The 25,039-nt window shown below is 38.6% G+C and overlaps 1 protein-coding gene across 2 annotated transcripts in view; it reads right to left on the bottom strand.

The window, feature by feature from the left end:
* The window catches only part of fcho1 (FCH and mu domain containing endocytic adaptor 1), a 52,556-nt gene that overhangs the window by 943 nt on the left and 26,574 nt on the right, over window positions 1–25,039 (bottom strand). For both annotated transcript variants that reach the window (XM_067512837.1, XM_067512838.1), the window contains exons 4-26: window positions 23,781–23,855; window positions 21,261–21,402; window positions 20,918–21,070; window positions 20,263–20,367; window positions 17,399–17,497; window positions 16,687–16,783; window positions 16,368–16,485; window positions 15,449–15,473; window positions 13,116–13,176; window positions 10,525–10,718; window positions 9,784–9,808; window positions 9,606–9,662; window positions 8,472–8,523; window positions 7,816–7,940; window positions 5,537–6,610; window positions 4,827–4,933; window positions 4,018–4,213; window positions 3,586–3,700; window positions 3,312–3,467; window positions 3,094–3,226; window positions 2,648–2,844; window positions 1,600–1,664; window positions 209–376 (exon numbers count right to left, since the gene is read on the bottom strand). In XM_067512837.1, coding sequence (XP_067368938.1) covers window positions 209–376; window positions 1,600–1,664; window positions 2,648–2,844; window positions 3,094–3,226; window positions 3,312–3,467; window positions 3,586–3,700; window positions 4,018–4,213; window positions 4,827–4,933; window positions 5,537–6,610; window positions 7,816–7,940; window positions 8,472–8,523; window positions 9,606–9,662; window positions 9,784–9,808; window positions 10,525–10,718; window positions 13,116–13,176; window positions 15,449–15,473; window positions 16,368–16,485; window positions 16,687–16,783; window positions 17,399–17,497; window positions 20,263–20,367; window positions 20,918–21,070; window positions 21,261–21,402; window positions 23,781–23,855 — 3,539 coding nt within the window. The remainder of the gene's footprint in view (window positions 1–208; window positions 377–1,599; window positions 1,665–2,647; window positions 2,845–3,093; window positions 3,227–3,311; window positions 3,468–3,585; window positions 3,701–4,017; window positions 4,214–4,826; window positions 4,934–5,536; window positions 6,611–7,815; window positions 7,941–8,471; window positions 8,524–9,605; window positions 9,663–9,783; window positions 9,809–10,524; window positions 10,719–13,115; window positions 13,177–15,448; window positions 15,474–16,367; window positions 16,486–16,686; window positions 16,784–17,398; window positions 17,498–20,262; window positions 20,368–20,917; window positions 21,071–21,260; window positions 21,403–23,780; window positions 23,856–25,039) is intronic.

Genomic DNA, 25,039 nt, shown 5'->3' on the forward strand with positions numbered 1-25,039 from the left:
GACTGATCTCTGATCTGCGCAGGAAGAAAACACTCACTGATGTCATTTATCATATTAATCATCACTACACCTTTTAATTCATAATGCATTTATGAATGCATTATAAAAAGTGTGATTATTTTATGCTATAAATAGAAATAATCAATGGAGATTGATTCTCTACCAATGAAACACAAACAAATCCCTTTGAGCATGTTGAGAGCAGCACCTGTGGCAAATCTCTTCTTGACCAGCGACATGCGGTAGCGGCTGCCCACCAGCTCCACGTCCATGCCCGACAGCGAGGCCCCAGAGCCAACAAACTGGACAGCCAGGCTGGGTGGAGGGCCGCGGGGAACCTCCAGGCACTGCCAGCTGGCACACAGTGTCCCCGAGCCTGGGACGCCGCCAGCAGGAACAGAGACAGACACCAATTAATTCACAGTATATTCAAGTTTTTACAAATATAAACACACAGAACATGATGTGAGGAGCCTATAGTTACACATGATGTCACAAAACTGCTGTAAATGGTCTCAATTGTGTTATTTGATCATTTTCAAACCTTACATGTTTTTAAACCACATTTAGTTTAAACTAGAAGTCATCATTTTCTGACCTGCAAATCACAGACTTAAGCACCTGTGACAAACTTTTCCTATGCACAGAGATTCGTAAACTAAAAAAAAACACTGGTAAATTGAGCTGGAACTTTTTCCCGCCCTCATTAAGCTTGGAACCATATTCTTCAGTCTGTTTGCTTCTGCCCGGAATTATTCATGTAAAACATTAAACTTTTAACATTTTGTGAATGAAGAAATGAACGGCGCAGGGAAACTGTATTCGAGACAAGGCAAGGAGAAGCTACGAAGACCTTTCAGGGCTTCTGTCATTGGCTTATACAACAGAGAAGTCCTCTAGGTATAAAGGTTTTTAGCCTTGGTAACATCCCCTCCATCATCAGCGGCTATGAATAGCTCTTTCTGTTCTCTAGCCTTGTAGTTTCACACTGTGGTAATATATCATTATATGAAAAAAGGAATAAAGTAAAAAGAAAAAAAAATGTCAGCGTCTGCTGCAGAGCAGCACACAGGTGAAAAGACCCTTGAACTGAAAATCAGATTTAATTTCACATTTTCTCTCTTCAGTTGCAGTCATGTGCCCTCTCTTATCTGCACTATTAAGGCCATTAAATATGAACAACTGTCAACTTGACCCAAAATCAGAGAGGCATACGTTATGCTAATTTTCATATCAGTTTAGCATTCAGAGGCACTTCTACTCTCTCACTTTGTTTCTCGTAGCCAAGAAGAGAACAGCTGCCACGTTCAAATGCTAATGCCGCTGTTAAAAGGTAATGACATCTGCAGAGATGTCAGCCTTTTTAAAAAGAGAAGGATGTCGAACACAGGGATCTATTTATGTAAGTCCTAATTACTCAGTTTTGCATTTGTCGGACGTGACCTAGAGGGACAATAATGCAGAAAGTTGTGGCATTCATTTTAATGAGAAGGCAAATGTGAGAATCGGATGGCTGCATATGAAACACCGTCAGTCACAGATGTTTCACCCGCCAGATTTTTTTATGTAGGTTAAAAACTAAAAGCAGAGAGCTCTGACCTTTGCTGTGGTTGGTCGGCGAAAGGTTGGGGAGTTTCCACAGCAGCCGTCGGTCTTCAGCGTTCCTGCCAAGGCAAAATAAACTGTCAGCGAGGCCTAACCTGCTCCTTCAACCCCCACAAACAGTACTTACTTCCTTATAAAATGACTCATATTATCCATCACAGTCATTCCTTAATCTCTTAAATGACATTTTTCCATCAGGCAGTAACTGAAAGTAGCTAATTAAATGTTGAAGTACTTCTATTTATTTTTATTTTATTAAATTACAAGTTTGATTACTATGGCTGCATTTCAGATGGAAATATTGTTCTTTGACAGATGCAGCTACGTTCAGGTTCGTCGTCACAAGCAGCAACATTAAAGTTGAGAAAAGAGGCAGGAGCGCTAACCCGCACCTGTTAAGTTATATTTAATTATTTATTAATAAGCTGTTTAAAATACAAGTAACAACAAATACAGTTTGTATCCCCAAAATACTGTGGAGGTACACCATTGTTACTAGTAAATACAGAGTGGGTTTGCTGTACTTACCCTGTAAGTCACGGACTGTAATCTAAAGCGTTACCGTTGACATTACATACCAACTTGTTCTATGATGTACGTTTCTATACAGAATATAGGGGAAGTCGAGATCGAGGTAAATAAATAGGGAGATTTTCTTTACAATTACCTCTGTTCTCTATAAATTCGATGGGCCCTCAATCTCTCGCTCTTACAGCACCACCAACGTCCTTCGCAATGCTTCTATTAATATATAATAACGTTTTATTTATGATCATAATAATCTTGTTTAATAGATTTGGTAAAAAACAGACTGTTAAACCAGTTATAAGTAATGTTTACTTTCTTTTGACAACACACACACGCAGACTAATGTGAATCTCAAGACAGATCTGTAAAAATAAAACATGTTACACTACACTCCTCCAGGTTTTCACAGCTTTATTTACCATAAAGCTGATAAACAAAGCTGGTAAATAAAGCTGTGATGAACTGAAGAGTTACAGGAGAGAGATCCCTCTGCCATCACATCATCACTGCTCACCAGGAGGCGGGTGGCTGGCACTGCAGGTCTGTGGCAGTGTGGTCTAATGGCAGCAGCACCTGGACCGCAGTGAGTTGAGTGGAGGGTGCTGTGGCGGGGCAGCAGTGGTAATCCAAGGACACCCGGGTGACCGTACCACTTCGTTGACACTCGGCTGACAGCAAAAGTGGAGCCCGACCCGGGTCCTGAGACGACACCTGGGAAAAGTCGACCACTGTAAGTTTTAGTAAGACTAACAAAATAAGAGTGCGAAGTACACACTGTAAGTTGGTATTAAGCACAGAAAAAGGTCTACTAATCACCTAACGCCTAATTTTAAATTCATTTTTGTCATGTACATATGCTAAATTACAAAAATGATCATATCACTTTCTAAACACTAATCATGACAAGAGGGTTAGAAATTATGAAATGATGACAGTAAGCTGGAATATAATAACACCAACCTGATACTTGAGCAGGCCAACGTTGTAGTAAGAGGCCTGAGGGTTGAGTTCAGCTTCCCGCTGCAGGTAAAGCTGCAGGGCCTGCATATTGAACCAGAAGTCTCTGGTGTCTGGGTCACTCTGAGACGGATCACTGTGAAGATGCAGACACAACACTTTGGTAAAAATCATTCACAGAATAGACAGGAGTCTGATGCAAAGCATCAACTGCTGCTGACCTGTAGAGCAGCTTCTGATTTGGCAGGAAGCGATCAATCCTTGAGATGTTGACCAGTCTGAAGCTGAGGACAGGAACGTTGGGATTGGCTGTGAAAATCCTGGTGATGCCTGCAGGGAAGGACATCGTCAGGTCGCCTGTGATCTTCACCAGACAACTAAAGACAGAAGGAAAAACACAAACCAGGTCAAATTAAGCCAGCTTCTGCCTCTGATCTGAGCAGCTATCAAACAATGAAATGTAAAAAGTTAAAAGTAAAAGTAGTATTGGCTGACCGGTTGTGTTGTCCACCTTTAAAGTAGGCATTAATATACTCCGTTATGGCTGCTGCCACAGGCCAGGCCTCCTGCGTACTGAGGGAAATGGGACTGGGGCCTCTCGATAGGTGCACTGTTGGGAGCAAAGTTATAAGATAGTTGAGGGTATTAATATCTTTCAAATATTGTTTCCTGTTAAACAATAATATTTTGCCATTTTGGGGAAGATCAGTATTACTCTGAATATTAAGCAAGAGCCAGCAGATGGTTAGCTTAGCTTAGCATAAAGACTTTAAACTGGGAAACGGCAGCGGTTTCATTTCCACTCTTTATGCTATTCTAAGATAAGCATCTGCAAGCTGTAGTTTCATGACATGAGTGATTGAAAAATATTAAGTATATCTGAATCTTTTTAATGTTGCATCCAGTCATTTGCCTACTGATAGTTACACTGTCTTTGTTGGTGGTCCTGGCGCTGGTAGGGCAGTGGTGAGGCTTGCCCTACTCTTGCAGGGCTATTTGTTTGGTTTTGCCCCCCCCATTCACTGTCCCTGGCCTGAGGGCCCCACTCGCTAGGACTGGAGGATGAGGAAGAGGTGAGGGAAGGGCTGGGCTCCGGCAGCGGAGACGAACACAGAGATCGGGACTGAAACATGCAGAGAACTGTTGAGTCAATATTAGTTTCAACTTATTTTTATTTTTAGTATTTATTTATGTATTTGGGCTCCATTAATCACTTCCTTAACAGCAGACTCTCTTCCTGTGGTTCCTGTAGTAGAGTATAATACAAAAATTACAACGATCAACCATAAAAATCAACAAATTGGACAAAATCCGTGGACATGGCATCTTAGTATGAAGGGGGCATAAAATTGTGAATAAAAGCGTTTAATAACAGTTATACAACTAAGACAGCACATGTGGTTATCAGAAATTATTATTCACAGGTAATATTTTCAACATATGTTAGTACATAACTAACATACATTATATACAGAGAAGATTATTGCTATGATGGTCTCAATTTAGCAAAAGCCTTTTGTGCCTGCAGAAAACAATTATGTGATAGGTTACTGCTCTTATTGTGAAGCACTTTGTGCATGTTAATAATAGTAGAAATAGATTTGTTTTAAAAATAGTAGGTAAAAATCAAAAATTTTAAGTTTGATTTAGACAAAACAACCTAACAATACTAATAAGAGCAGAATGTATTCATCCATTGTCCTAAGCCGAGCGGTTCATTTATGACTGGTACTCACTCTCTCCGAGCCACTGAGGCGGCCTGATGTCCTCTTGGCCCGGGTCGCTCTCTGAGGAGCAGCTGCAACCACTTCAGCTGTGTCTTGTCTGAAGTTATGCTTGGACCCTTACAAAGACCCAAACACACACCAAAATGACTCAAAGCTGATGGGAATCACACACTGAAACGGGGGTCCAAGAGGCAGAGTACTTTGAAGTCAGTGAGAATGTGTGTTCAGAGCAGCTGGTGACAAGCTGAACAAGACATACTGCCAAATCAAGCTGGCGCCATTTTATTTGTATTGATTTAAAGAGAGATTTACTCTCCTGTTGGTGCTTGAACTTTCAGAGATTTCGCTCTTTAGTGAAAAGAAAAAAAAAGGAAATTTTGATCCCTTGTTCCGTTTGTTGCTCATCCAGCCAGGAAACATTTGAATTAATAATGTTATAGGACAAGTGAGCATCTGTCATTGACAGTGTGTAAGACATTAAGTTGGTGACTATAAAGCTATCAACTGACAATTTTTTTTATTTTTTATACTTTTAAAATGTAAGAGAATATGATAAAGTTTGCATTTTGAATATTACCTATAACCTATGCCTAACAAAAACAGTAAGGCCCTGTAGCAAGTTATTGTTTTCATTATCAAGTAGACTACAGTAAACTGCCTTAATTGTACTTCAGTAAATTACTTGAGTGGTTAAATACATGCTTTGAAGATTTCAGTACCTTTATGAGAGCTGACGCTGCAGGGTAGTGTGTTCAGATCCAGGCAGTCTTGGTCTTTGTCTGTTGAAAAACACAAGTCCTCCTGTGGGCCTGAATGCCTTGTGAGGGGAGGGGCGTTCCTGCGTGGTTCACTTTCTGATGGCCGATGCAATCTCCTCTCGCCTCCTGCCTCTCCTTTTCCTCCTACTTCCTGTGCTTTGGAGCTGCTCGGCACTCCAGAGGCCCTCTCACTAAACGGGTTGTGGACAGAGTTCCATTGCATCAGTTCTTTCTTTGGCTGGTCTGTGGGTAAAGAGCTAGAATTGACATTGAGTCTCAATGTATTGTTATTGGCAGAACTTCCACCACTGCTGCTGCTGCTGCTGCGTGGGGGAATTATTCCAGCTGCTGCAGCCAGAGACGACTGGTGCGTTGGGCTGCCAATCATTGTGATGGCAAACGGATCATCAGAAGTAACTGGAGGTGGGAGGCTGCGGTCTCGCTTCCTCTCCCTCTCTTTGCGATTAGAGGAAGAAGATGAGGAGGAAGATGAGGTTGGGAGTGTTTTAGTGTCGGCAAGGGTGATGGAGAACGGGTCTCCTCGAACTTCCATCCCTCTGCTCTCCTGGGCCGGGCGAGGTGGTGGGCGTGCCCAGGCATCAGACAGGTTCAGACTCTCCAGGGTAACAGTCCTCTCAAATGCAGCGAGGAAGGGGTCCTCAGGGGGGATGTGTTTACAGTTCCACACTGATGACTCCATGTCAGGTGGTGGGAGGGACTGAGAGAAAGCAGGGAACCTCATCGATGAGGGGTCCATTTCGGGGGGAACGCGAGAGGAACGTGACTGATTAACAGACCATGCACTTGCAGGGTCATCCTGCAAGTGAGGGCCGCGACCAGGGGAGGGGTCATGGAAAGCAGAGAGGAAAGGGTCTGCAGGTCGCCCCAGTGTTTGTTCTTTACTCTGTGGCAAAGGAGGCCATGCTGCCCAACCCACTGGCTCAGGGGAGGGCCCGAGGGGCTGATGGCTGGGCGAGTCTAGACCGGAGTCCTCCACGTTCTCCGGAGAGGAGGAATCAGACGAGAAGGCAGCATCTGCATACACACAGTGAACATGTAAATAAGAGGTTATCAGCAGCGGGGAAAAAATAGCTCATAACAAAAATAATTAAGAGTTCCATTCTTACAAGCTCAACTTTCAAAACAAAGCTTTTTATTAATTTAATCTAATTAAATTTTCTGTATTGATCCAAATACAAAACTGCAACATGCAGATGAGGAGGGTATATTTTATTCAAAGACTAGATATTTACATATTCACCAACAAAGATGTTTTCTTTGAACAGCCCAAGAACCCGAAGTCAGTGTTAGAATACAGACATTATTTACAATGACACACACATATAGATGCATGTTTTTACAGTATTTGGAGGCATTTCTGTGATGTACTGTAAATGAGTAAAATGAGTGTTCCTATATTGAACAAAGTAGTGCATATTGATTTATGTGCCTCTTGAGAGTGGCTTCATGTAATGGGTGGATATTCGAACTGAGCCTGAAGGGACCCAAGGGTTAGGGTAAGGTTTGGACAGTAAATTAGAAATCATTATAAGGTTTGGATTAGGTTCCATTGCGTAGGTTAGGATAAATACACATAATTGTAAATATTTAGAACTAGAAAACAGACTACATGAATATCGGTTTCTTCTTTATTCTAATTTAAAGTGCGATTAAATACTAAAATGATGAGCTAACAGTGGTCACTTGATAGGTGCTGGGTATGTGCTCGCACTAGAATAACCCCTGCACAAACCCAACTATGTCAGGCTTGGGTCAGGTTCAGGCTCAGGCTCAAGGCAGGTTCAGGCAGAAAAATATGGTTTAGCTTGATTTACAGTTTCATCATTACTTTTTAAGTAATACTTGCATGAGCATGTATTAATTAGTGCAAGTATTAATTAATTACTGGTCCAAGCATGCTTTTGGTTTGGTTATCAATGTAAGCGACATGTGACAACATAAGTATCCTGTCCAACTACAGATATTTAGCATATTCTATTTTCAATCATTTCACATATTTCTATTTTATGCGTTAAGCATTTACCAATGAGGAAAACCCTTATAAAAAAAAAAAAAAAAAAAAAACCTAAACAAAAAGAAAAATCCTCATATAATCAAGACATTTTATATTTGTGCCAGAACAATATTGGTATAAACATTAGAAAGTATAGCAAATACATATCTCAAACTAAAAAAATCATTTTAAATGTATGTTGTTTAAAAATAAGAACTCCACTTACATTCAGAACCACCAAAAGCACTTTGCTCTCTGAGATGCTCTCGACCATCAAAGCTTTTGGACTTAAATGCCGACTCCAGCGGGGGTCCAAACAGACTGTCTGAACCTGATGCAGTAGAGCTCAATCTGATAAAGAGCACAAACAAAATGAAGGGAAAAATAAATAGAGCCAGTGATTGATGGAAGAAGAAAGAAGAGAAGGAATATAATAAGTAGTAAAGTGAGACCAGAAGTGTGGGTGTAAATGAGAGAAGATCAAATTTGCAGTTTGTGAAGCATGGAGAAAAAAATAAATCTGCTGTATAGCTCTAAATGCAAGAATTATTCTTATTATTTTTAGTAATGTGTGCAATGGTGTATCTGCAGGGACATCCATCTGTATCAGAACTGAGGGGGTGGTAAAGGACATGGAGTGGAGTAAAATATATCAAGTACTAAATATGATAAGTAAGAAACATCTACAGCTAAAATAAAAAAAAAAAAACTAAATCTAAAACAAAGAAGTGAACTACAGCTAAACTAACTCTTAGTGTCGGGTAAAAAAAAAAAAAAAAAAAACGAACTGCCAATAAGGCCATGGATGATACAATTTAACCTCCAAATACGTCTCTCCCTGCATCAGTGAGATACTGAAGGAAGAGAGCAGAAATATCTCACCTGCTGTGATCAGGACTGGAGGTGGATCTGCGAAGGACCTCCTGCTCTCCATCTGTGAGCAGGGACACACAATAAAATACAGTGATCTACTGCAGAGGATGCTTCCTAATCAGGACTAATCAGAATCATGGTGTTCTTTGTCACTGCACTGAGGTGAGGATAGGATGTGGGGGAGATAAGATGACATGAGGGAAAACCCATCAGCCATTACATTTTGTAAGATATATACCAGCAATTAGCCCGTGTCACCCAGCCCCTGCTTCTGCTGTCACTGCAGAGTAACCGCTTTCATCAGGGGCTCATAGTTAATCCTGTCACCTCTGAATTTAAGACAGAGACAGAGAGAGGCTCCTCGCTGCTGGAGAGCAGCAGATTGTAGCCTCCCACTCCAGCCTTACCTACGGGCAGCTAACAGACCTGTCTGCGATAAAAAAAATGTTTTCAAGGGCACCTGTGTATGCAAGGTCAGCCAATGAGGAGACTTTCTGTCTGGAAGGAAACACTGGATTAAACAGACTAGAGGTAGGGCTGCATGAAGGAACCACTGTTTGTTTTATAGTTTCTACAAATCTGATGCGAGAGCATCTGTTTTATCCTTTTGAGATAACAAACAGAAAAAACTAAAGGGATACCAATTTAGCTGCCCTTTCACGTATAAATGCACAACATGGCAGACGACGACATTTTTGTTGCAGTAGGGACTGGTAGAAATACAAAATTATAATTACAACAACCGGTTAGTTTCACTAGTGTTCAATCTGCTAATTATTTACAGAGTTATGATTCAAATTAGCTATTGGTCCGTACAATCTCAGGATATAGTCCATTACAGTTTCCTTGACAACAACAACAACCTGCTTGCTTCAAAGCCAAAATATACTGAATGTATAATTTTAAAGCATCAAAGTAAGGCTATAATTTACATGTTGGAAAAAAAAATTTGTCATGATCTGTCATGACCTTTCCAATTTATCAAATGTTTATCAAAATAGTTGCTACTCCAACTAGTGTTGACTGATTTAATCTACTATTCTACCAAGCTGTCATTTTGGCGATCTACAAAAACCTAGATATAAAAAAAAAAAAAGAAAAAGAAAATTGAGAGCTTGACAGACAAACTAACGTGAGACTGACCCCTGTGTGAAGCCGCCTCAGATTCTTCTGAGAGGCCTCCTGCAGCACTTGCGTTTCCTGCAGACACACAACAGAAACTTTCAGTATACTGAGATACGTAGCTTTTAGAAGCCAACTAGAAAGTAAAAAAGCACTGAATAACAAAAAAATCAAATGTGACTTATTAGACTCAACTTACTGGACAGATGACGCTTGGCTAACCCCTGAAAGACAGAAAGAGGTACATATTTGTTAGAAATACAATAAGTCTTAGTCCAGAGTTTTCCCGTTTACCTACAATGCAGCCTCTCCATAATTCCCCCGTTCCATTTTTAGCACTCATCTTCAAACCCACTGGTTCATGCTAATAAAGAGAAATAAGTAACTTTCTAAAACAGCTGGACACTGTAGTTTTTATTTTGTCAACAGTAATAAATTGTGCATATACTGGAAACTCACTAGTCACTAGTGAGTATTTCTCTGTGCAATAACAAAGTTCACTTATTTATTTATTTTTATCTAACTATGGATGCCTGTGACAATAAAATATTCTTTGTCAGGCTTTTTGTAGGATTTAGCTACAACTATACCTATATATAAAATTATTAATGTACAGTGAGTAACATGGCCTGGGTCTTAACATTAACACAGATTACTGCTACTGCACCACATTAATGCAACTTTGCAGTGTTGCTTTTTTACATTGCAAGAGTCAGAGGATACCTTGACACTGGCGTGATTTATGATATCTTTAGTCAATTTACTCAATTAGTGCAAAGTAGAAAAAATGCACAAAGTAAAAACAGTGACAGTGAAAATAAAATGACAATAAAATATAGAACTGTACTAATCAAACTGTTGTTACAATCTGACAACACTACAAATTGTTTTTATCTTAAAACTTTTCAGAGAAACAATAACACCTCAACACACACACAACCTGTTGCCGTGCCCCCCGGTTGGGCGGCAGGGTGAGTGTCCCCACAGTGGCTTTCAGCTCCTTCTCAGTGGCAGCGGAGCTGCTGCGATTGCTGCTGGCAACTGGACGGATCTGGATGTGGAACTTCTTGGGCTCCTCGTCGTCAAAATCTGAATCGCTAGAATAGAAGTTGTTGTCCTTCTCCTCAGAGCACCGTACAGAGAGAGATGAGGGTCAAGGAGAACATGCAAATACAGTACTGTACTGCAAACAGGTTAAATTCGACATCACCTAATTTTACTTGAGCAGAAGTGAAAACGTTTATTATATTCCATATATTCAAAGAGGGGGGGGGGGGGGGGGGGTTGATGGTGGGATGACAAAGGTGAAACAGTTATCTCGCAACTGTCAGAATTGAGCACCTCCTCTGATTAATGGATCAGGGCTGAGGATTAAGACCCTGGAGTATCAGGTTATACCATTCTGCTGGATGACAGGCAGCTAAGGTTAGCTGGTCAAAGAAAATGCATTCGATCATCTGTACCAACCAATGTGGTCTAAAGAACTGTGTTGCTCTACAGTTAATGATAATGTGAATGCAGCCCTTCATGCCAATATATTAGTTTTATTTAACCTTAAAAACACACGTCTCTCTAAGTTGCAGTATGCCTGTAAGCAGCTGCGTGAGATTTAATTTGGTCTGTCTTTCATGTGAGGAAGTCAAGCCTCTCATATATTTCAGAAATCTGCTTTATGAAATGTGTTACATGTGATACGATCAGACTCGAATGGCTGTTTGAAAGGTTGTATTTCTAACTCTGATTTGTTCTCAATCAACAGATGATAATTAATGATATTAATTAATGATAAACAGATAATTAATAAATATATCAGATCAAATGATGCTTTATTACTATGAGAGTAATTATTATTTAAAAGTAGCAATATACAGTGCATCCAGAAAGTATTCCTACGCTTAACCCTTTCCACATTTTGTCATGTCTATTGGGTGAGAGGTAAAAGTTATTTTGTGCAGCTTCTCCCACTCTTCTTTGCAGTACCTCTCAAGCTCCATCAGGTTGGAATCTGGATTGTTGGTGCACAGCCATTTTCAGATCTGTCCAGAGATGCTCAATCAGGTTCAAGTCTGGGCTCTGGCTGAGCCACTCAAGGACATTCAGAGTTTTCCCGTAGCCACTCCATTGTTATCATGGCTTTGTGCTTAGAGTCATTCTCCTGTTGAAAGATGAACCAGCCTGAGGTCCAGAGCGCTCTGGAACAGGTTTTCATCAAGGATGTCCCTGTACATGCTGCATTCATCTTTCCCTCAATCCTGACTAGTCTCCCAGTTCCTGCCGCTGAAAAGCACCATGCTTTACTGTACAATGGTATTGGCCAGGTGGTGGGCGGTGGCTGCATTTCTTCAGTCATGACACTCTGCAGTCAGGCCAAAGATCTGAATGCACATCTTTGTTTTATCAGCCCAGAAAATTTTGTTTCTCATGGTCTGAAAGTCCTTCAGGTGGGTTCTCATGTGCCTTTCATTGAGGGGTGGTTTCCATCTGGCCACTCTACCATACAGGCCTGATTGGTGGAGTGCTGCAGAGATTGTTGTTCTTCTAAAAAGGTTCTTCTCCCTCCGACCAAGGCCCTTCTCTCTCACGCTCAGTTTGGCCAGCTGGCCCGCTGTAGAAAGAGGCCTGGTGGTTCCAAACTTCTTCCATTTACAGATGATGGAGGCCACTGTGCTAATTGGGACCTTTGACGCTGCAGAAAGTTTTCTGTACCCTTCCCCAGATCTGTGCCTCAATACAATCCGGTCTCGGAGGTCTACAGACAATTCATTGGATTTCCTGGCTTGGTTTGTGCTCTGACATGCACTGTTAACTGCGGGACCTTATGTAGACAGGTGTATGTTTTTCCAAATCATGTCCAATCAACTGAATTTCCAAAAGGTGGACTCCAATCAAGTAGTAGAAACATCTCAAGAATGATCAGTGGAAACACCAGGATGCACCAGAGCTCAATTTGAAAATACTTATGTACATGTGATTCTATTGTTTTTTATTTTTTAAAAATATACAAAGATTTCAAACAGATGTCTTTCACATTGTTATTATGGGGTATTGTTTGTAAAATTTTGTGGAGAATAATGAATTTGAGCCATTTTGGAATAAGGCTGTAACAACAAAATGTGGAAAAACTTAAGCGCTGGGAAAACTTTCTGGATGCACTGTATGTTGATTACAGCTTCAGAAAAGAAGAACTTTCACGTTGACTTTTAAAATATCTTGTTTATCTTTTTTTTTTTTTTTGGTCTTTTTGGCTTATAGTGTGAGTTCAGGGTCGCCACAGCGGATCATTGTCCGCATGTTGATTTGGCACAGTTTTTACGCCGGATGCCCTTCCTGACGCAAACCTCCCCAATTTCTATTGTGCTTGGACCGGCACTGCACAGCTGGGGATGGGAATGGGCTGTTGGGGGTTCAGTGTCTTGCCCCGAGACACTTCGACATATATCTGAAGTAAAAAAAAAGAATATCAGAATGTGGCATCACGATTCATCCAGACCTTAAACTGCCCAGACTGACATTTAAGCAGGTAAAGGATATCATTCTGCGTCCTGTCGGCTCGGATGACAAATCCCTCGTCATCTACTTCTAGGGCAGAATTCTATATAAAAAGGAACAAATGCAAATATGAATTGGTTGTCTAGGAAGTAGAGCTTCTTTAAATCTATCTACTGGTTTAGACTTTCCTTATGTACAGAAGTATACAATGGCTTCCTGCCAGCTTTTCTCCCAATAAACTCCAGACCTTTACAGCCTATTCTTGCCTGTGGAGATGTGGACCTTCATTCCAGTTCCTTTTAAGGATTTTGTCAGGGTCCTGCTGTTTGTTTTGATTCTTATGTAGCTCTCCAGCAAGTTATCTGGCACCTCCGTCAGTTATTGTTGTTTGTCTTCCACTACTTGGAAGAGTTTTAGCGTTTCCATGTTTCTGGATTGTAGTCTCACAGCTTGTACTGGTATTCATGTGGGTCTCTCTTGGATGGATGGATCCCTCACTCTTTTTTTTTTTTCTCATTTTTAATCTCATTGTCTATGCTGCTTTTGGTAAGCTGCTTGACACTGCTACCAACTTGCAAATTTAGTTAGCACAATTTAACACATCTGGTGCCACTCAACAAGTGTTGAGTGTCTTTTAAAAAATAAAAATCTGGCACCAGATTTTGTAGTTATATGATATTCAAAACAAAACATGAGAAAATTTAGACGTAGGAGCAGTTATTTTAAGACCAAGTGTGGCCACATAAAGATATAATTTCATTAGATCTGATTTCAGCAATCATATCTCAAAAGGTCAAGTTGACAAGTGTAACTGCAGCCACGTGTGTGTGTGTGAAAGAAAATCTGTTTTAGAAATAATTTGTCCACTGTTGTTAATGATTCACATTACATTCACATAATTCACGAAGAATCAGACCAGTGAATTTCTATATTTTGTTGTCAACAAATCCCATAAAAAGAAAAGTTTATCCAACAAACATCATGTTTAACCAGAACCTGATTTAACTTTTGACTGTGCTACAAAGTACCAATTTTGTGCCAAAACTAATACAAACACATTAGTGAGCCCCTCTGTTGCACTTGGTGACGTGTCTCTTCATTGCAAAAAAAATATAGACAGAGTAGTTTATCTATAAACAGCTGCACAGACTAATAATAGTTATGACTAGCAGTCTCTGGAGGGTAGTTCAGTCCATCGTAAGAGCATAAAGAAATGAGGACATGTGTAACTGCAGCAGCCACCACACAGATTTCAAGTTGCATTACCCAGTACTAATTTTTTGTTTTAATCTTTTGGTTTTACAGCATTTAAAGTCACCATTAAGTCGAGTCTCTCTTCTTTCATCATTGCTCCTTTCAGGAGCAACAGGCAGTTCCATTACAAAGCTTTAATTACCTTTCACAACTTGTGTAACACCTTATAGTGGATTGAATAAGATATTTTTCTCTGAAACTGGCAGAGCTTAAAGCAGAGCTAAAAGAAGATTAAATACTAGACTTAATAGCTGTCAGACGGCCAAGTAGGCAACTGTTGCATTTCTAGTGTTACCAATAGGCTCATAATTGCGTGAAGATTTATTTTACTAGTAGGAAAAAAAATTATAAACCTACATTTAAATAGCACAGACTACTGTTCAATATTCATACAGCTACCGATTCTGATTAGTTTTTGTGATTGTTGCAGCCTAAATGGCAGATTTCACAACAGCTCCAAAAATTTGTGATGCATGTTGCAATGTTTTATGATGATTTACATTGCACAGAATTCATGGGGGATTTGTTGAATTAATTTTTGAGATCGCAACACAAAATTTCTGGAAGGACATCATTTTAATGTTCCTTTCCTCAACACATCTAGATACAGTTTGAAAAAAGATTATGCTCACTCTTCATATCTAGCACACTTTTCATATATTAAGCAAAACAAGCAACAATACTGATTTAACTTTTTACAGGCTTTGATTAAATCTTTAAAGTTGCTATTAAAACATTGTATCTAGAAGGTGAATGGAGAATTTCACTCCATGTTTTGAAGTGACCTCTACCAACATTACACATGTTTGTTAGAATGTACCGTGTCACTGAAAGTGCAAAACAGCAGTAGCTCTGTTTTGTTAGATGGCTTTCTAGCAGCATCCAAAGCCCTTTCTCTTACACATCATATTAACAGGCAGAAACACACAGTCACGGACTTCCACTCTGGCTGCCCAATTATTTCAGAATTATTTTAAAAATTTCTTCTCAGAAGTACTGGAATAAAACTGAGAAAGCCCACACCATCATTATCACGAAACACATTTGTCAGAAAGACAACTGCCTTTGGACTGGACTCTCAGAAGCTGCAGTGTTAGTTAAAACAAATGTCAAATACTCACCTGTGCCTCTGGCACAGCTGAATCCCTGCATAAAAAAAACAAACAAAATAAAATAATGAACACACAGATTTAATTCGTAACTCTGACTGAAGCTGCTATCAAAGAGCAAAGTTCAAGATTCAGTTTCAGAAGATCTGGGGCCTGTACTGCATAGCATATGAACTTCAGAAGACGCCCTGCCTGTTACAGGTCTGGATAAAATGGAGACAGCATTCCTAAAAGGATCTGAACACAGAAATATAAGAAAAAAAAGAGTTGACAATAAAGTCACATTTATTAGAGAGCAAAAGTTATGTTGGCTTGTTTTCCTGTTCTTCTAATTAACATTTGTTAATTATATGATGATGATTAAAGGTGCTTTTAAATTAGACAAACATAATAATCCCCAACAGGAAAGCTGACAGCATTAATGCTTTTATACTTTATTGAGTAACATAAATATGATGCCGATTGGGAATTAAGGACTATGTAGTCAATCTTCTTTTATGAGAAGAATACTCCACACATAAATGCAACATTTAAATTGGATGAACAAATTTCCTTTTCGTCTCTTCTCTCCTGTCTTCTTTGGCTTTTTGTGATTTTAAATCCATCACATTTTCATAATAATAAGTTTTTCCTTCAAAAATGTATTCATTAACAAACAAAAAAGTTGAAAAATCATGCAAAAAAACTACGTAGTTCACAGCCTCAAAGTTCTTTAATGTTTGAAATTTATACTGCATTGTTTTTCCTTCTGTAGCATTTAAATTATTCTAGTTATGTGATGCTCTTGGTATAACCACTTATATATTTTAATTATTAAAACAATAGGGAAGCCAGACTAAGTTGAAGTAACTTCATCATACAGGCCCCAGGACATTTATGGAAGGTTTCATTATGTGCAAGTGTACATCTGTGCATGTGTGCACACACTCACGTAGAGTCTGGCTCCTTGTCTCTCTTGCCCAAGCCAGGGATCCTGAAGGGTTTCCCCCTACTCTTCTTTCCAGCTTCGGGTGCAAAAGCTGCCATGTATTCCTCAAAACCAGCCAGAGCTGCAGACAACAGGCAGAAAACAAAAGACATCCATAACACACACCCACACTTGAGAAGTTAGAGCAATTACTCACTGTTGTATTTTGTCACTATGAATTATCCTGCCTCCACAACATGATTTTCAGTGTGGGTATCTCGTGTTTTCTAAGTGCTGCTGTCCTGTTTACTGTATTTCATTCTAACTGGAAACAGTACTGTACCTGGCCTATCTTTGCCAGTGCTCTTCTGCTCTGCAAATTTTTGGATGAGGTTATCAATGCCGATGTTTTCCACGTTCTGTTTAAATTCCTCGTGAACCTTAAGCCAAAAAAACAAAACAAAAAAAACAAACAATCAAAAAAAAAACCAGACAAATAAAAACACAATGATTATCTGACCTCAAATCACGAAACTGTTGTTAAAATTACTGGTTTTCTTATTAAAGAGCAATATAATGACATTTGATCGTGTTGTAATTGAGTGCTAAGATGTGCAGCAGTGTGCTTATTTTAAGGTCACAGTTTGAAAATGTCTGTCTTTAAGTTCCCTTTAAAAAAACAATGTACTCTTGCAGACCATTGCAGAGTACAGTGATGTGAAACTGTGGTGCAACTAAATTATTAATTTAACGATATTCCTTACTTCCCTGTGAAGATGTTACGAGACCTTGAGAACCCTATTCTAACGAAATATCTGTCCACACTGTTCTGCAAGCAAGCATTTGCTTGTTGTCAAACATTATTGAAAATAAATGTGTGACTGCGCTTATAGAAATCTGGCCAGGTGACAAGGGAGTAAAGACTTTGCCACTCTTCAAAAAGAGTTTTAACTAAAATAATAAAAATTAAAATTTTGCAATATGGTTCCAATGCTGTTGTTTGGGGGAAAGGTGTTCATTTTGCAAAGCACATTAGGTACTCCGTGTGAACATACCTGGCCCACTTGAACATGGGTGTCTTCTATAGAGTGGGAGTAACCTTTGATCAGTTGTTTTATCTGCCGCAGGTGAGCCTCCTCAATTTCCTGAAACTTCTACTCACATGCGCACATACATATAGATACACACGCACACACAAATTAAAACAAATCTGTTACCATGTGACAATCCCCAAAAATTCACTTTTGTTGATTTCTCTTCCCTTTGGTTGTCGTTTTTCTGTTTGGTGCCAAATAATATTTTCCAATAAATGTTTGGATGAAAGGCAGCAAATATTGTACATTTGTATATTGGATTAAGGATTTTGTATTGACTGAATATGTTTTTATCTCTGATGATATATGGGGTATTGATAATAATATGAGGCTCTCTCTATTGACTGCATCTGAATCTGATAACATAGAAACTTTAAAGGCCCAAACACTGTATATCGAATAAAGTGAAAACAGACTCTGAATAGGATCAGAGGGTTCAGAAACAGCTCCAGAGAGGCAGTAAGCCATCAGAAGAGGCTCAAGCTGCCAGGCTGTTAAACTAATGATAATTCAAGAGGATTTAGTATTTAAGTTTGATCCCACTCTTTATTCAGCCAGCTCATTTGTCGGTGTCTGGTTCAGCGGAGTTGTCTCGATATAGTGGATTTGGCTTCTGTTAGACAAGTGTGTGCCAGATCCGTTTCTGCAATTAAACAGGCAAAATCTGGGCAGAGGGTGCAAACATCAAACATTCCCACCTCTCTTTCAACTAGGGTCAAACTTTATAAGCGTACTTCATTTGCACCTGCCCTGAGCTGCTGCTTTAGATTTCACCTTAAAGGAAACCTCTTACTTGTTCCTATAAGAAGTGCTTTTACAACTGTTTGGTCTGAACAACAAGGTCCATTTAACGAAGGGTGGTGTGAAAGTTTTCAACTGAGTAATGGAGTGGACTGAGGCAGACTCTGTGTGCTTCAAGGAAACAGAAATGTAATTACTTTTGTTTCATTAATAATTAATCATTTAAGCCACTATTAAGCAAAAAAAAGATGAAAATGTATTGGCTATAGCTTCACAAATGTGAGAATCTTCTGTGCTTTGTGTCACTATTAAGCAAATGTTAATGGCCTTTAATGTGTTAATTGGTCAGAAGATATTTAATGTAAAGTACTCTTGTGACATTTTATAGAAGAAACAAAGAGAATGTTCTGCAGATGCACTGATAGTCAAAATAATTATTTGCAGGTCCACTGTAGAGCAAACAAAGGACTGTGTGATAGATTTCTGATTTAGCATCATTTCAAAGGCCAAGCTACTAATACATCCATTTGCTAATAAACTGTAAGAAAACGATCTCTCAGTCTTTATAACAAGAGTGTTTTGGTTTGTAAATGGCTCCCGAAATTGTAAGTTAAACATAATGACCTCACATAACAAACCATCTAGCAGTATGGCTCTATCTGATGAATTTGTTCCTCTTTGTTTGGCTCCATGTGAGAGCTGGGGATTAGTCAGTTTTAATTAATTAATTAATTCAATAAAATAAATAAATAAATAAAAACAAACTTTTGTTAACTATTAAAAACTAATTGCAAAAACTTTGATGGTAAGGTTATTAGACACAACAATTTACTGCTTTTGAAAATCTTAAATTACATATTTTGTACTTTGGTCTGTTGATTACACAAAACAATACAATGAGCATCTGTAATGGAAATTTTTCACACGGTTCTAATGCTTCAATGACTGAACAATTTAACAATAAAATAATTGGTATATTAAGTGATAATGAATAGCTCTTAATCACAATTTAAGTAAATATGCTCATCGGTGCTTTGACTACACATAAGGGCAATCTGAATCCAGCAACTAGATCACTGAAAACCTGATGTGGTTCAGTGTGATACAGGGCCAAAGAGCTGAGCCACCAGGTTTGAATCTGGTTGAGGATCTCTGCTGCCGTCACACACCCCATCTACTTTTCTTTCAATCGTAACTGTATTTATCTAATAAAAGCCAAAAAATACCCTCCACAAATTTACAATCAATCAATAAATCAATATACATACATAATTAGAAAATAAAAAACACATTAATGAAAGCATTAGAATTTGGAAAATGCACATTGAGATGCGGCATACCTTGTTGTGAATGACTAGCATTTCTTTTTTATTTTTATGTACTGCCATGCAGCATCATTTGTGCTACTGCTAATGATGCTGGATGACAATTTGGTCATTTTGCATCAATTTAAAAGACAAGTCTCTGGATTGACTTTGTTCAGAACCAAATAAAATCAACCTACAGGTGGGAGAGTCCTTCTGACCTTTTATTCTTCTAGTTTTCAATCTACTGTACTTTAAGTACCAAGAAATCACCTTGGTCTTTTGATTACTGCTGTTATTTATTTGGTTCTCAGTCATTTCTTCTTTGATCTTTTGACAGATCTCCCCCCCCCCAACGGTATCATCACCAGACCTTCCCCTCAAAGGAATTATAAAAGATAATTGGTCACGAAAATTTCAGTCATCATTTTCAATGTAAAACACAGAAGCACTCATTGCGGTTTGTTAAAGATTTCCATGGTAACAGCAGCAGCGGTAACCATGGAAGTGTGGAGGCAGTGATTAAAGGTAATGAGCAGTGTGCAGGATGTGCAAGCAGGTGGGTGTTTAGGAGTCGAGGGTTGAGGTTTCCATTTTTGGGGAAGGAGGGTGTAGGATAATAAATGAAAGGATAAGATGGGAGTTGTGTTACAGTAAGGGTGAGTCAGATAAAGAGAAAAATAAAGGTCAAAAGACTATGAAATACATAAATTGTTTAAAAAAGAGGTGGGAGAGATGGATAAAGAAGTGGCCCCCAGCCCAGCTGGAGTAAGAGCTAACCTGGGCGGACTCGCTCATCTTCTGCTGAAAGTCTCTTCCCACATGATTGTATTTCTCTATGCACAACACAAATGACTCAGCCGCTTTCTTAGACTTCAGCTCCGCCTAGTGAGAAAGAAAAGGAAAATAGTCTTTAGCTACTGAGTGTAATTTATGATCCAAAAATAAAAATATTAGCTCAGTCAGTTATGAGAACAGTTTCTATCCCATAATTACAAGTACTCCACTCAGTGTATACTTTTAAAACAAGAGCAGCAATTTGTTGAGATTGAATGTTTAAAACAAGAATAGTTTTATCCTACAATTGTCAACTGTGGACACATCTAATCCATTTAAATTATCACTGACATCCATGGTCAAAGAAAGTGGTACTTACAGAATTATTTTATGATAATGTCACTTTAAATAAAACATTTTAGATAACCTTTTATTTTTCTGTACTCCACAGCAAGCAGAAATTTTATAGACAGAAATGTCAAAATCTAGACATCTAGTCTAAGAAACAACATGCGACATGAGAAAAAAAGAGAAAATGTAACTTTTTTGGCAAATAAACACATTCAATTTCTTTGTCAACTCTGAACTTGTTTGTTTTTTTAACTGAGATACCTGTAAAACAATCTTTGAAATGGAGGGAGACAAAGTAGAGGCAAACCTTTTCCAACTCTTTCTGTGGAGCCCCCTCCTTTTTCAGCCGCTCCAGCTCCAAGCACTTGGCATGATAACCCTCCTTTGACTTCTGAAGGTGACCATTTTGCACCTGCAGTGCCTGCACTGCCTCCACTGTTCCCACCATCTCCTCCTTTGTCTGGGTCACACACAGACACACTATACAGATTATCATTGTACTTGATATTTTCAGGGCATATACAGCAATTACAATAAAGGGAGAACACGGTAACTGGATTTGTAAATTAGATCAGGATGACCGAGGCTCAGTGTAGGACATTCGAATAGAAAATATCTCACACACATCTCACTACCTCCTACGCACATACCTTTCGGTGGATTTTGACCTGCTCTTCTCCGTATTTGTTGATGTCCCGAATTAGATCATTCATCTTTCTCATCAGCTCGAGGTGGCAGAGGGCCAGTTTGTCTGAGGACACCCTGAACACATCCCACATGGGAGCAAAAGTCCTGGGAAAAAAAAAAATACTGTCAAGATGATGTCAAATAAATAAGTCTTTGTTAAACAAAGCTTGCGTACAAGGTCTAATATACTACATAGTAAATGATAGTAAAACAAATGCAAAAACTTCTAAGGGGGTGAATACTTTTTATGGGCACTATACTTGGCACCAGAAAACAGAAAAAACCATGACAAAAGCTTCCACCTCCTCTTCCTGTCAAATATAAGATCATCTAAACCAAGAACTGGCATAAAAGTCATAAAAACCCATATGGTTTTGCCATTAATGTGAACATTTTAATTTGCCCACGGGTGTCTATACACACCTGCAAGTGCACCACATTGAATATTTTTACTGCATCATTATTTTACCTATACTTTTACAACTAACCAGTACCCATCAATTTACTGCTAGGATAACCCAATGATGCATTAGATTAACCAAACTACTGCAATTGATAGATAACCGACAAAAACTATAAAACTGTGGAAGCTGACGGTGAGAGAAGAAGTGTACTATATGGCCCTGAAAATTAGCATTGTGACAACAACAGTGACGTTGTTGTACAATGTTGTGCAAGGGGTCAACAAAAATAGGATTTTTTTGCGGCTGATAATACTATAGCTTTATCCTTAGCATCAGCTAAAGATTAAGCTATAGTAAAGTGCAAGCAATAACTCAGTTTACGCGAGGAAAACAAAACCTTGTGTTTTGTGTCCAGCTGAGCTCTGTTCATATGAATTCAATAATGAGACAAATACAAAAACAAACAATGACATTTCCCCAGAGCAATGGCCTAACGTTGTAACTTAGGCAAAACATGTCCTACTTTTTAATCACTAGATAGTTTAGAAAGGTTGATATAAGCAAATTCTGTGGCATGATTTCCAAAAAGACTTTTAGACTATGAGATCTTGTTGTAAAAATTAAGAGTTATTAGTTTAAGTAAAGCAACCATCAAAGTAACCACCAGTCTTATAATTAGAAAAAAGTTATAAACACTGTAAACACTGAATGTAAATGGGACAATTTCTGCTTCCAAGTTGATAGAATGTGGGGGTCCCTCAAAGGAAAAGAAAGCTTCTTTAGAGAAAAGTGCCAATGTTTAGAAGATAGCAGCATGGTTAGGTGACAACAAACTTTCATTTTATTTTGGGAAAACTGAATATAAATCATTTGGTCCACATGTTAAAAAAAAAGACCTCTTAATTTTGTTATTGTAGGTCATTTAATTATAGCTGCTAAATCCAGAGCTAGTTAACCAGGATATATTGGATAATCAGCTCTCAGGAGATGGCACAAAAGGCAATCTATCAATAGTAGAACAGCTGTTTCCAGCTCAAATAAGTTGATTAGGCTGATATGTAAAATGTCTTCAAAAACCCATTTAGATCCAGCACACTTTCGAAACCTTAAATTGCTTGAACAAGAGGATTCTTTTTAAATTAGACAAAGTCTGTTTTAGAATGATAATATACACAGCTCCTGGTTATTCCCCCAATTATTTCAGTTTAGTTAGAGATCATCACCATTATGTAACAAGGGCGGGTCTGACTGATGTTAATCCTTTTAGATTGCTAAGCTGTATCTGTAAAAACTGCTTTTTATACAAAGCTGCATGTCCCAGTACATGCAACCTTATATAAAAGCAGCTTTTAACTGAGCAGGGTTTTTATTTCTTGCTAAAAATGGCTGTTAAACAGTCAATCATCCTTATCTTTGATGTACTTGATAATATACTTGAGTGCTTTTATTATATTTGTGACTGAACAGTCTTGCCTGACTCAACATCCACTATCTTTTTAGGAGAGGCCACAAAAGAAATAAGCCTTTTAATTGATTGATTGATTTAACAAACATGTTGCAAAGGACAAAAAAACAAAAACAATAAAGCCAGAATCAATCAGTCAGTCAATGCATCCATCTATGAGCTATTCATCCATCCATCTAAAGAAAATCTGCCAGGACTATACATGTATTAGACCATATATGCCAAATGGATAAGAGGCTATTAATTTCATTGTACATATGGATATTTGATAAACAGATTGTACTCATCCATATCTTATATGGAGCCATATGACCATTACATCTACATCATTACATCAGAGAGAGAGAGAGAGAGAGAGAGAGAGAGAGAGAGAGAGAGAGAGAGAGAGAGAGAGAGAGAGAGAGAGAGAGAGAGAGAGAGAGAGAGAGAGAGAGAGAGAGAGAGAGAGAGAGAGAGAGAGAGAGAGAGAGAGAGAGAGAGAGAGAGAGAGAGAGAGAGAGAGAGAGAGAGAGAGAGAGAGAGAGAGAGAGAGAGAGAGAGAGAGAGAGAGAGAGAGAGAGAGAGAGAGAGAGAGAGAGAGAGAGAGAGAGAGATTTTTAAAGAGGCTTACTGACCCTTGTGGACTTCCATTGCTTGCTATCTTAGCCAGTTTGCTCATTGATTTAGAATAGGTCTCCTCAATGGCAGCCCTGAAAAGGACAAAAACACACAAACATATGAAAAGCAGCATAACAACAAATGCAGGCACTCTTGTTTTGGGTTAACCTTACAAAAGTAAAACCTGTATTCTAAATATATAGTACACATTATAGTGTATTTTAAGTGAGTTAGTTGATTTGGTTGTAATTTTTGTGTGAGAATAAATTCCTTGTTTTATCTGACCAGCAGTTCAAAACACCAAACTACTGAAGTTGCCATCAAGTATATGATGAAGCTAAGCAGTGAAGAGTTAAATTGCTTAGAAAATGTTTGAAACATTAACAAAACAGATGCAGATAATCCTTTTTACATCATGCTGTATACATCTGTGAAGCGCTAGCCACATCCAAGTACTTTTATATTGTTCAAATAACATTTAGTGAACAATCCCAAATAAATGATCACTAAGCAAAGTTGTCGTGGTGCAGCTAAAGTTTCATGATGAAGGACTTTTTACTGTATGTGTGTGAACATGAGGTCAGAAGATGCATCTCAACTAGCGTAAGTTTCAAGTAAGACGACAGGATGAGTTATGTTTTGAGAATTCCTTAAAATTTAAATTCTTCTAAATAGCCTTTAGACTGGTGAATGTAATTTACTCCAATATCACTTTGTCACAACACTATTGCCTTCACTAATGGCCTCATATGTTATGTTCTCTATCCAGAGCAAACTTTGGCCTGAACACTGGGCATACGTCTCCACAGTCAGCGGGATAAAGATTAATTTTCATCTGTGTTAGGTAAATGTTGTAATAAGCCACATTTAAAAGATTAATGGACTTGTTTTGTGAGGCTGGGCATAAAACTTTAATAACCATCTGTAGATGCTAAACAGAAAGAAAGAAGGAGCATTGATCCAAATATCCTGAGGGTGAACAGAACAACTTGCTACTGAAGACAAAGTCATAAACAAACAAACCTTTTGTTTATCCTGAGCAGTGGTGCTGAAGTTATGTTGGGGATCAAACTGTGTCACAAGTTTTTAACCTTATTTTTTTATTACATCTATTATCGATTTAGCTCATTTGTCTGCTTCCAAAATGTACTGATGAGTAGCTGCAATAAACTTCTAACCAGAAATCCAGAGTAAAACTTTCATATACAAACTGCTACTGTCAACACAAAGTGATAATAACTTAACGCCACTCTCTTTTTTTTAAATGTCATTAATG

This window comes from Channa argus, chromosome 8, assembly GCF_033026475.1.
Source record: "Channa argus isolate prfri chromosome 8, Channa argus male v1.0, whole genome shotgun sequence".
In the NCBI taxonomy this organism is placed as follows: domain Eukaryota; kingdom Metazoa; phylum Chordata; class Actinopteri; order Anabantiformes; family Channidae; genus Channa; species Channa argus.